This window comes from Python bivittatus, unplaced genomic scaffold (genome assembly GCF_059951505.1).
Source record: "Python bivittatus isolate LINGU-HERP-01145 unplaced genomic scaffold, Pbiv_v1 ctg000440_np1212, whole genome shotgun sequence".
In the NCBI taxonomy this organism is placed as follows: Eukaryota; Metazoa; Chordata; class Lepidosauria; order Squamata; family Pythonidae; genus Python; species Python bivittatus.
Genome location: NW_028277063.1, coordinates 10,501,308 through 10,512,805, shown reverse-complemented (window position 1 = coordinate 10,512,805; position 11,498 = coordinate 10,501,308). Strand labels below are relative to the sequence as shown.

Here is an 11,498-nt window from a genome sequence, read left to right as displayed (position 1 = left end):
GCCAACCAGCACAGAACCACGGCTTTCGGCTCCTTCCCCATCCCCTTGCCTGGCATATTTAAAACTGTAGGAGGGGGTGGTTTATAGAATATCCCACATTATGCATGATAATACAAGAAGAGACATGGTTAAGAATGAATGAAGCAAGAAGGGAGATTGGATGCAAAAGTGAATGGTTTGGTTGCACAGAGAATGGATGAGGATCCTATCACAAAACAAATACAGAGAAGAGTGAATGGGTCAAAAGAAATAGGAATACTGAAGTCCTTCGATAAAGTTGATGAGATTCTCAAAAAGAGAAGGGTGAAGAGTTCAGAGAATATAATCCAGCCTTCAGGTTGGCTTTTTTGTGCTGGCACAGTAAGGAGGAAGCACAGATATGTCCATGAGAAGTCTCAGAAATGTTTCCTGCAATGTGTGGTTAGATAATGGCATTCACTTTTCTATATGTAAATGAAGATCAAGAAAATCTACAGCAAGCAATTAACTTTATCAGGCAAGTACTTTAATAAATCATAGCATTTATTTTATCTCATCCAATATTTCAAGTTTGTCTCTGTTTCCCTTTCCACTTTCAACTTCTGTCTTGCCTTTTCCAGCTATTTATTATTATAGATACCTTCAAGCATACCTTGGCCTTGCATGCAAATTGGCTAGGAAGCATTTCAGGCTGAAGTACTATTCTCAGTTCCAGAAATCAAAACTATCCTCTCAAACGCCACTAATAAATTTCTAACTGGATTGCTGCTCAAATATATTGGGAAAAATCTGTAATCTAATCTGGAAACCAGATTATAGAAGATGCTGAGGAGAAGCATCTCAGTAGCCATTACATTGCTCTCCAAAGAATAGAAGGAATCCTCAAAGATAGAACAATAGATAGAACAACATCAACCAAAAGAAAAAAAAAATAGACCTCTACATCAGGAGTCTCTACACATCCAAGGGAAAGTTCCTAGAAAGTTCCTTTTACTAGTCACTATTTCTTTTCACAAGCAACAGACCTTACAACTCTCAAAAGAGTTTCATGTTTCACCCTGAGGTTTTAGAAACAGCTGGGAAATAGAAAGCTTAGAATTCCTGGTGTTACCCATGGGCAATTTTTCAAGCATTCTCAAGACTCAGGTGGTAACAAAGATGAGGAAACAGAGAGATATATGGTTTTCAAGCACCATCCTCCATTTCTCTATCAACTTAAAACAAGTTCTATCCAGCCTTGGAGGCACACACAACAGCAGGCTATTGGCTAAGAGAGATCAAAACCTACTGTAATTCATTGAAGAGCACACACTTGATAAATCTGAAGTACCCCCATTTGAATTCTAAATTAGACTCATAAAAGTTTCATAAAAGTTTAATCCAAGATCAGTAGGAATTGAATGTATTTAGGTGGGAGGCATAGCAGGAGGTAGATCCTTTTCTCCTTCAAACAGGCAGACAGAAGTTACTGATTAGTCCCTGACCATTTACTGTGCAAAAGTTCTATGATCCTGTCTTTAGGAATAAAGGCTGTCATTGGAAAATATGCCAAGAAAGCCATCAAGCTGGCTGGGATAATGTAAATGAGAAGGCAAGACTAACCTGAGTTCATATTCTTCCTTTGCTGTGTCTTACTGGAGTGGACTGGAGCGAACCATTTTTCTTGGTCACAGTTTGTCATCTGGGGAATGAGAATAAAAGTGTCCCACATAATAAGTCTGGAAGTCAAAACCAGTGAACACTGGAGTGTTCTGGAGGTTCTTCCTTCTACTTTTTACTTCTGCTAAAGGAGTTAAGGAAATGATGAGGAAAGAAAAGCTAACGTGAACCAGCACATCATCATCATCATCATCATCATCATCATCATCATCATCATCATCATCATTTCAGTTTTCTATTCCATCACAGAATTCTGACCTTGGATGTATCAATCGTCCTCCTTCAGTCCCTATTTTGGAAATATGGGGATAATGATTGACTCACTTCATTAAACTGCCAACTCATAAGGCTGTTTCATATCATCAGGTGACTACATAGAATCATACAAGTTCCACCTTGATTTGCTTGAGATCAACATACTGTACTCTAACAACAATTGAATTGACATAGCATTTCATGCACAAGATCAGGGGACAAAATAGGATTCACAAACAGGAAGACCCAATGTAATAACAAAGAAGCACTACAGAAAACAGCTCAGGAAACCCAGCCTCTTTCACCCTTATTTACCTACTTCTTCTATAGATTCTTGAAGGAAGAGCCCAAACTTCCCACCAGTAAAGTATCATTATCATCATCATGTCACAACTTATCTTTGATGTGATAAAAAGGTTTTCATGTCACTGGATAGAAAGCGACCCCAATAGCTTCCATCTCCATCTAATGGCTCTTGATCAAGAATAATGAATAATCACCATTGGCCTTTTGTGATATAAAGTGGATGGAAAAGAAAGAGAATGGGATAAGTGTGTGGCCTTAATGGGTCTGGAAAACTGTATTTTACTGGAAGGTTCTCTCTAGGTTAAAAAGACTGGAAACAACTGGAAAAAAATTTTTTGTTGATAGCAGTAGGGGCAGTGGATAGGAAAAACAGTGTGATAAGATAAATGAGGGTACTGGAGTTAAATCTTTGGAATTAGATCTTTTCCTTCACCCTTTCTGAATTTCAAAGACTGCAAATATTCATTTCCTATATATAAATCCAATGGCAGGAAGGCTTTTCCTTTGCTGTGGGTACTGCTGTTACAAATTTGCTATTGGGTGAAGCCTTTGATGCTTGACCAGTGTCTGTCTCTGCCGGAATCTCCTCCCACATGCGATGCAGCGATACGGCTTTTCCCCTGTATGGATTCTTTGATGGATGTTGAGGTCGGCCAGCCGAATGAACCTCCTATTGCACTCATCACAAGGATAAGGTTTCTCTCCTGTGTGGATTTTCTGGTGCCTGGTGAGAGAGGAGAGCTGGTTGAACCTTTTCCCACACTCAGTGCAGCTGTGAGGTCTCTCACCCAAGTGCGTCTGCCGGTGTCTGTGAAGGTGAGCGAGCTGGTTAAATTTCCTGCCACACTCGTCACAGGGGTGGGGCCTTTCTTCTGAGTGGGTCCTCTGATGCCTGGTTAAAGCAGAGGAAGCAATGAACCTTTTCCCACATTCGGGGCAGCCATAGGGCCGTTGGCCCACGTGGATCCTCTTGTGCACTGTGAGTGCTGAGAGATGACTGAAAGATTTCTGGCAAGAAGTGCAGTGATAAGGTCTTTCTCCAGTGTGGATTCTCTGGTGGCTGATCAGATGGGCCCGCTGGCTAAAGGTTTCCCCACACTCAGTGCAGGCGTGAGGTTTCTCACCGGTGTGAATCCTCTGATGCCTTGTGAGGTGCGAGAACTGGTTAAACCTTGCTCCACACTCAGCACAGCGGAAGGGTTTCTCTCCGGTGTGGATATGCTGGTGCTTGGCTAGATCTGATGGACAATTGAAGCGCTTGCCACATTCGACACAGGGGTGGGGCTTCTCTCCAGTGTGGATTCTCTGATGCCTAGTGAGGTGTGACATCTGAATGAAACTCTTGGGGCACTGACCACAGTGATAGGGCTTCTCCCCTGAATGCGTTTTCAAGTGCTTGGCTAGGCCTGATGGGCGGGTGAACCTTTTCCCACACTGGGCACAGGCATGAGGTCTATCTTTCTTGTGAATGCCGCCGTGAGCTCTAAGTTCTTCCTCTCCCCGAAACCTTTTCCCACAATCCGGGCACTGGAAATACTGCCCAACTCTTCCCAAAAACTTGGCACCTGTTGAGAGACAGAAAGGAAAGCCAGATGTGTTTTGGTGGCAAAAGACCCTCTGAGAAAACTACCGTATTTTTCCGACAATAAGACGCCCCCATGTACAAGACGACCCCCACTTTTCCAACCCAAAATTAAGAAATCAGTATTTTAAAGATAGTGCAGAACACATTTTTATTTAGTAATTAGTTAACATTTACCTGATACACTCGGTGGGAGGAGGTCCAAACCGTGTCTCTGCAGCTCTATTTCCAGGCTCTTTTGCATAACTGATTACATTCAAGCACGAGTGAAACTGCTTGTCTCTGCAAACAGCCTTCCTCTAATTGGTTTGTTCAGCATCAGCTGATGTCAGTTACATCAGGCTCGTGATTGGAGGAAGTCTGTTTGGGAGACAAACTATTTCACTTGTGATTGGAGGCTAGCAATAGGAGGAAGCCTCTCTGCAGAAACAAAGTATGGGCAGTTTTGCAACCGCGCGATTCTCGGCTGACTTCCTTGAATAAGACACCCTTCAATTTTTAGGGTAAGGATTTTAGAAAAAAGTATCGTCTTATAGTCGGAAAAATATGGTAAAATATAAATATCTATATACTGTTTAAATATTATATATTAACTCTGCTCCTCAAGAAAAAAAAGATGCTTGGAACTTAACAAAAAAAGATTTGCAAAGTAAACTTATTCAACATCATTTAGCTAAAAAAATCCATAAAATGGATCTGTAAAATGCGATACATACTGTTCAGTACAGCGTAAGCAAATTAATGCACACAAATAGAATTGCTGTTTAGTGAGACACCATGGCACTGAACTTTTACAAACTCCATAATTTGAACTTATCACCTCAGTTCAATTATTAAAGTACACCACTGCCCAACATATGAACTTCAGAAAAATGGCTTTCCATTGACTGGAGGTGGCAAATAGTATTTAACTAACTTCTACATATTTTGACTTGGTAAAAGATCTAAGATACCACTCCAGAAATTGCATTAAAAAAAAAATAATGTCAATATATTGGACAATTTGACTGTGAACTTTTTTTAAAAAAATAAGATAGGAAAATATGAAAATAAAGGGATGGGGGAGGGTGTATACTGCAGAAAATCAGTTGATTTTGCCTACGCTCACTGAGTATTTGAAAAGCAAGAACTACAGTGGTGTATTGTGTAGTTATCAATGAGAGGCCTATGGGAAAGAGACTCTTGTAAGATATCATGCACAGCTATTCCCAACCTTACCCAATATGCCAGCATTCCCATTATCTTGCTGCCTGGCTTCCTTATAGATGTGCTTTGGCCTGATGCTTGCTGGAGGTCGTTGTGCCTTGGAGCAATTGCTGAATCCTGTTTGGATTGTTCCCCTTACCTGAAACAGCAGCAACCGTTATGCTGATACTGACAGGGGGGAAAAAAAAACAACAACCCACAAAAGCTAAGGCAGCCCTCCCAATCCCTGGATCATGATCCTTGGGAGTTCTTTAAGTTCTAGCTCCCACTCATTTGAAGAAGAATGAGGAAAAAAATATCTAAACTGCAAGCATTTAGATAACCACTAGAGTCATCTTGGGAATCTCTCCTGCCATTTAACAATCACCTCAATTTTTGAAGTCCAGTCAGACTAGCCCAACAAGAGGTGCCTCTTGCCATTTTATCAAGTTTTAAACTAGCTGACACTCCCTGGATTACAGTGGGGCTGAATAATGACAGAAGGCACGGACATCTCTCCAGAGAGGCAGTAAACTAATCTTATGCAAACTAAAGCAGACAGCTAGATTTGGCTTACTCCAAGGCAGACAGAAAACATGGTGCCCTGGCCTGGCCATCGTTCAGGTCATTTCTTGCAAACCTAGCATGGAACCTTAGCAGCAGCTTCATTCTAGCTGAACCTTCCTCATAGCAAACTGGGATGAAAGACCTCTAAGATCTTGAAACCTTCTACAAAGAGTGAGCTTTAAAAACCCTGTGTGCAGTTGCTGGGCAACTATGGATGCACTTCCCTGAGGGAATAGGTGTACTGTTGCTATGCAACCACAAGGTGCACTTCTCTGTATCTTCTATATTATTTCAGTGCGTCAACCAGACATGAAGAAATAGCTTGTCCCTGAATTACACCACAAAGGGGTGGGGGGTGGAGGACATGCTGTTCATCCTTCAGTAAGGTTTGGGATCAGATGTGGATTCATTTTCAGATTCAGTGTTCATAGGTAATAGCACACATGCCTCTAAGTGCACAGAAAGTACATTTTACTATTGTTGGTTAACCCAAGGCTGGCAGTCTGCATCAGACAGCATAACTTCCAGGTGGTAACACCACCACATAAAAGAGATATCTTTTTCCCTCCTACTCCCCTGCCCTCCAATGACACTTTCCTTTTCTGCCCCCTTCATAGTTTCATTTTGTTCTACTGGAATGATTATTCCAGCAAATTCATTTTCTGCAAATTACAAAAGGTATACATACAGGTTAGTCACTTTATTAATATTTTTATAGTTTGTGGTTGCTGCAGTCCCACAATGTATGGACTGTATGTTAGGATCCTTGGATATTCTGATGAATTGTGGAATCTTTTCAAAAAGATTGATTAAAGGACCTGACCTGTTTTTCTCCCTCTTGCTGCTTTAGCAGAAAACCCTCCACCAAGGCCACAGCCTGGGCACAGGTCTCCGGCCCACATTCTCGAACTTCATTTTGGATTTCCTTTGGCAGAATTGTCAAGAATTGCTCCAAGATCAGCAACTCCAGGATCTGTTCTTTTGTCCGACTCTCAGGCTCCAACCAGCGATGGCACAGTTCCCTTAAACGGCTACAAGCTTCATGGGGCCCTTTGGCTTCCAGGAATTGGAACTGACGGAAGTACTGGCGCTGCAACTCCACATTTGTAGACCCTCTCTGTAGAATGGGAACCTTCACCTTTCCACAACTGTCCCTTTCTTTGGCTTCAAGACTCTTAAAGGCCTGCTGGGTTTCTCCGTTGAGATTTGGCATGGCTTTGGCTATACCCTCGCTTCGTGGCCATTGGTAAACATCAACCGCCCGCTCAAATACAGACAGCTCATCCCAGGGTGGCAACTCTGGCAACTGAGAATTTGCCCAGCCTGAGTGAGAGTTCTTTACTGTTTTTAGAAATCCTTGCCACTGGAGTTCTCTATGGGGGGTCATTCCCTCCTGTCTCTCAACTCTACTGTGCTGTGGCAAGGCCCATCTTAAAAACTCATTGATTGCCCCATTCTGAATGACCCAATATTTTCTTGCCCCTTCCCCTGATTCCAGATTTGCTGGGTTTGGTTCTTCCATTTTTTTCTCTCTGGATTGTTCATAAGGGCAGATACATTGGAAGAGTCAGTCTTATCATTTTTATTGGATTACAATTATTTTCTCTCCTTGATATTGGCCTTAGCTCAGATCAAGTCCACATCTCCTGCCCCAGAACTGTTGGATCTTCACTAGCATTAAGTTAGCTCAACAACAATACACAATATAGCAATCTTCCATTCTAAGGAACTCAGCTAGTTCTGAAAAAGAGAAAGAAGCAGAGAGAATCAACCTAGAAATCTTTGCGCATAAAGAAATGCAATGATCATAATTTCCTATTATGCAACTCTTGCTCCAGCTGTTGGCTGAGGCTATGGTGTCACAAAATGTTTACCAAAATGGTGACTTCTTGTAGAAAATAGTAACTGAATCAACCCAGCTGCTTCAAGGAAACAGAAGGCAAGTTTCATGAGGTGAAAAATATTTTCTAGGACCTTGACGTGGGGAGGGGAAATTAAATACTGAAGACCAGGAATGAAATCAGCTGAAGTCCAGGAATGGAATCTAGAAGACTTGTAATTTAAGAAAATACAGAGAACTGAGAAAGCCTGTGATAACTTTTCTGAGAGGGTTTCCTCCAAATGTGTTGGATTACAATTCCCCAAATTGTCATTGGCCATAGGACTGCAAATTCCAGGAGTTGTAATCTAGCAAACTGGAGCCGTTAGCTTACAGCACGTACTTTATGCTTTACATATCAATTCAAAATTAACGAAATATATATTGAACAACAGCTGCACCAGGATCAGGAACTGAAAGAGAAATGATTCAGGTCATCCATGATTCAGGACCAATGTGCCTTTTCCTGGGAGAGCTGCACAAGCCCAGGAAAGTATAGTTTCTTGAAGCAGTTGCCATGTGCTCAAAATTACCTTTTCCGTTCTGAAACCAATTTGCTGCAGCCTTATTGGACAACTTGCGGAAAATCACAGCAATGCCACAAATTACTTTTATTGCAATATAGGTTTGTGTGCGTGGCCACCTGTCTGCCTGCTTGTGTTGGGGTGAGGGAGGTGGATGTGGCATTCTCGCAGGTATGGAAACATTGCTCACCTTTCTTTCTGTCCCCTGAGACTTTAATCGCAACCGCTCACGTGCTTTTAGGCTTTCTTCACAACTTTAAAGGCAAACTGTTGCAATCTGCAAGTAGTTCAGTATCTTCCCGCAAGCAAAGTGACAGCAGAACATGTGGCCATGAACAATCTAATGTTCTCTTGATGAAAGTGCCTTGTCATGATATTATTCTAAGCAATTACAGCAGTGGGGGGGTATTTTTTGCTAACTTGGTAATAATTTCTTAGTCTTAAAGATGATTCACACATGCACGTGCATGATTTTGTCTGCAATCCTCTTCCTGCTTACCTGGAAACTACACTGAATACTTACTTTGGAGTAGATATACTATAAGATTATACTGGTACTGGCTTTTCTGGATTTTTAAAGAAAGGAAGGTAAACAAAATATCTTTAAAAAAAATAAAGGACACATGCATATGAACTGCAGATATTTGATCTGTGAGCTTGCTCAAGAAAGGTAATTTCACACATTTAAAGCAATGCTGTATATTGCAATCCATTGACACAATAGCCAGGGAATATCCTTAGTTCTCCCCAAATGCAGAATGGGGGCAACAATGACCTGTCTCACTGAATAAACTAAAGATTGTGAAGGACCTGTTCAAGATTTTTAGCTTGTGATGTGTTATTATAAGATTATTAGGGCCATGGAGCCCTTAATGGGAAGGGCATCCATTATTTCCAGTGATTTCTCCCAAATGCTGAGGGTCATCCTAATGGACCTGCCTTATTCTTGAAGACTCATCTTCCCTCTTGTTAACAAAATGTTCATCCAGAACGTCCCTCAGATCACAAGGATCCACCTGCAAAACCATTGCTGACTCACCTCTTTACTCAGCTTGGAAGATTCTACTGCCAGATGTTGTTTTTGCTGTTGCTGGAGGGGGGGTGGGGGGGGGACCAAACTGCCTCTGAAAGAGGAAGCTCTCTACCGAATTCTGTCCCCCTCTCTCTCCACAAGCAGTAGGAAGCTCTAGGACCCGGAAAGCTCCACTCGTTTAACCCTGTGTGATCTGGTTCAGAAGAGTCTCCTGGTTACAGGCTCTCTGATTCAAGGCAAGGTCTCATTCAGACCAGTTCAACACTCCCCTTGTTTAAACTAGCCCCTGCCACTGCCATCGAGGAAACCGGAAGGCTAATTTGGAGTGCTTATTCTACAGTTAGTTGCACGGACTTCATAGAAACTCATTCATAAATAAGAATATGCAGATTACAGCCCTACAGGCAAGTATAATTTCTTGCAATTCTACTCTGGTTTCAGTTTGCTATCTGTAAGCTATCAGAAATACTGACCCAACTCACATCTCATGTTATGCCATAATGTGGTTTATTTAATACTGGCTTAGTGTCTTGTGTGAACCTAGACAATAGTGGCTTACCTAACAAATCATAGCTAAGCAAATCATGGCTTAACATAATGTATACATCAGACAGTTGCTTAATGACAACAGCTAATTTGGTATCCTGCAGATATTTCAGACCATAATTTACATAGTCTTTTGCCACAGGCTATGCTTTCTGGCGCTGATGGGAACTGAAGTCCAAAAAAATTCTCCAGATGCTTATTTTACAGATCTATACAATCTTGCAAGTTGTGATGCATTGGGAATACTATGTCCAGTTGTTCCCTTCAGTATCAGACAGTTCAAAAATGTGCACGAGAAAAAGCTTTAATGAAAATATGTTCAGGTGCTGGGATTAAAATTAAAATTAAAAAAATAAATTTAATTAAATTCTTTCTACCCCAAGGGAATGTTGGAAAGAAATTAGATAATGGGATGCAGGACTTTGTCCATCTGTCAGCAGGGTAATTCTCTGAAAGCGGAAAGAATGCAAAGAAATTTGGTGTGCTGGCAGAAGCTGGAAAAAAAAAGGTTAAGTTTGGAAATGGGTGAGGAGAAAAACTGCAGAAAATTTCCTGGATGCACCCCTATCAGACAGACTTTGGATAGCAGCACAGCACATTCTAAGGCCCCACCCTCCTAGTCATGTGACCCAGAGGGGACCCTCTGCTGCCTGCCCTGGGCTTCCCAGTACACAGTGCACAAAAGCATTAAAGCACACCGTTTTGTATAACAAGGTAATAAATCCAGCTATGACTTTTGCTGACAAAGGGGTTGGAAATACTTCAAAAGGCTCTCTGCATGCTTTTGCTTTCCTTAAGTTTAAAAAATGGATTGCTAAGAGGGGACATAATGGAGGTTTCTAATGTGCTACACATGGGGGGGGGGAGAAAAAGCAGAATATGTTTCCCACATTCTCTCACAAAACTAGTCATCTCCTGAACAAGATGCAGGGCAAAAGATGTGACTGGCTCCTTGAGGAGGAGATGTTGGACTACTGTGGTGAGCCTTTTATTTGCGTGCTTTGATATGAACTCTGAAAATTAAAGAGCTAAATATAGCTGCAGAAGATGTTCCATTACTATTTTTTTTTTTTAATTCTCTTGTTATTAGGACACCTTCATTTCTCCCTCTTTGTAACAACAAAAGAATGAGAGGACAAACCGGAAAAATGGGGAGAGACACCACTTTTTAGTTAACTGACAGTGCAATTTGAAAGACAGAAAACTTCTGAATTCAGTGGAAGGTATATTTTGGCAAGTTTAGGTTTGCAGTGTTAATTAGCCTAGGTGTTAAAACTGGAGGACTGAAGTTAGCTATTAGATGAAAATATCTGTACACAAAACGCAACTTAGAGCAGTATCTTTATTAAGGCAACTACATTTTTAGTTTGTGCTCTAATAAAAACACTACTATTATACATGGTAGGCAGAAACCCTGCTGATACAGCCGCCTCTCCTCTATTCCCCCCCCCCTTCAAACTGAGAAAATAATGCCTTGTTGAGCATCTGCCTGTTTGCTACGGTAAAGAAGCCTGTTCAGGAGGGAGGGAATACTGGGGACGTATAAAACTGAGTTTTGCCGCCGCCCCCTTCCCCGCAATACATATATAGCAATGCAAGTTACAGCCACAAATCTTTTCTGTGCTATATGGGGTTTCCTTCACAGAGCTGAGCCCGAACAACCTTGAAAGAACCGCCTGCGGCTTCTTGCAGCAGAAGCCCAAGTCTGATCTGGGCTGGGGTTACTGCACGCGTTCACACGTTCTTCTCGCAGAACTCACGGGCAGATAACCTCGTTCGAAACCAACCCTTCCCGCGAGCCGTGGTGTTTTCCCCGGGAAAGCCGTTTTTCAAACCTTGCAAGGAAGCCCCTTCATCTGATTTGGCTTTAATTGCTGCTTGGAAAGAAACCAGCCCTACCGATTTGAAACACGCCAAGAGTTAAACCGAGTGTGAACTCCCAGCCCTAGAGAGGCTCAGGAAGCTGGGCATGAGCGAGAAGGG

At 41.9% G+C, this 11,498-nt stretch overlaps 1 protein-coding gene across 3 annotated transcripts; it reads right to left on the bottom strand.

Moving 5' to 3' along the window:
* Nucleotides 1-483: 483 nt before the first annotated feature.
* Nucleotides 484-11,407, bottom strand: LOC103058878 (uncharacterized). Of its 3 annotated transcripts, none has more exons than XM_007436022.4 (4): nt 8,976-11,407; nt 6,357-7,273; nt 5,000-5,126; nt 484-3,764 (listed from the first exon to the last, which is right to left on the bottom strand). In XM_007436022.4, exons 2-4 carry the CDS (start codon nt 7,053-7,055, stop codon nt 2,722-2,724), a joined length of 1,869 nt encoding a protein of 622 aa, XP_007436084.1. In that variant the 5' UTR covers nt 7,056-7,273; nt 8,976-11,407; the 3' UTR covers nt 484-2,721. The 3 variants fall into 3 exon arrangements, with proteins under 3 accessions (XP_007436084.1, XP_025027467.1, XP_087999016.1); XM_025171699.2 differs by lacking the exon at nt 8,976-11,407 and adding an exon at nt 8,127-8,964; XM_088142890.1 differs by lacking the exon at nt 8,976-11,407 and having other exon boundaries at nt 6,357-8,964.
* Nucleotides 11,408-11,498: the final 91 nt, after the last annotated feature.

What these genes read in the sequence shown, in the direction of transcription:
- LOC103058878 (XM_007436022.4), bottom strand. Translation starts at nt 7,055, where the DNA reads ATGGAAGAACCAAACCCAGCAAATCTGGAATCAGGGGAAGGGGCAAGA. An exon ending in AGCAAGAGGGAGAAAAACAG is followed by an intron (nt 5,127 to 6,356) that starts GTCAGGTCCTTT and finishes CTGCTGTTTCAG; the next exon opens with GTAAGGGGAACAATCCAAAC. An exon ending in TGGGAATGCTGGCATATTGG is followed by an intron (nt 3,765 to 4,999) that starts GTAAGGTTGGGA and finishes GTCTCTCAACAG; the next exon opens with GTGCCAAGTTTTTGGGAAGA.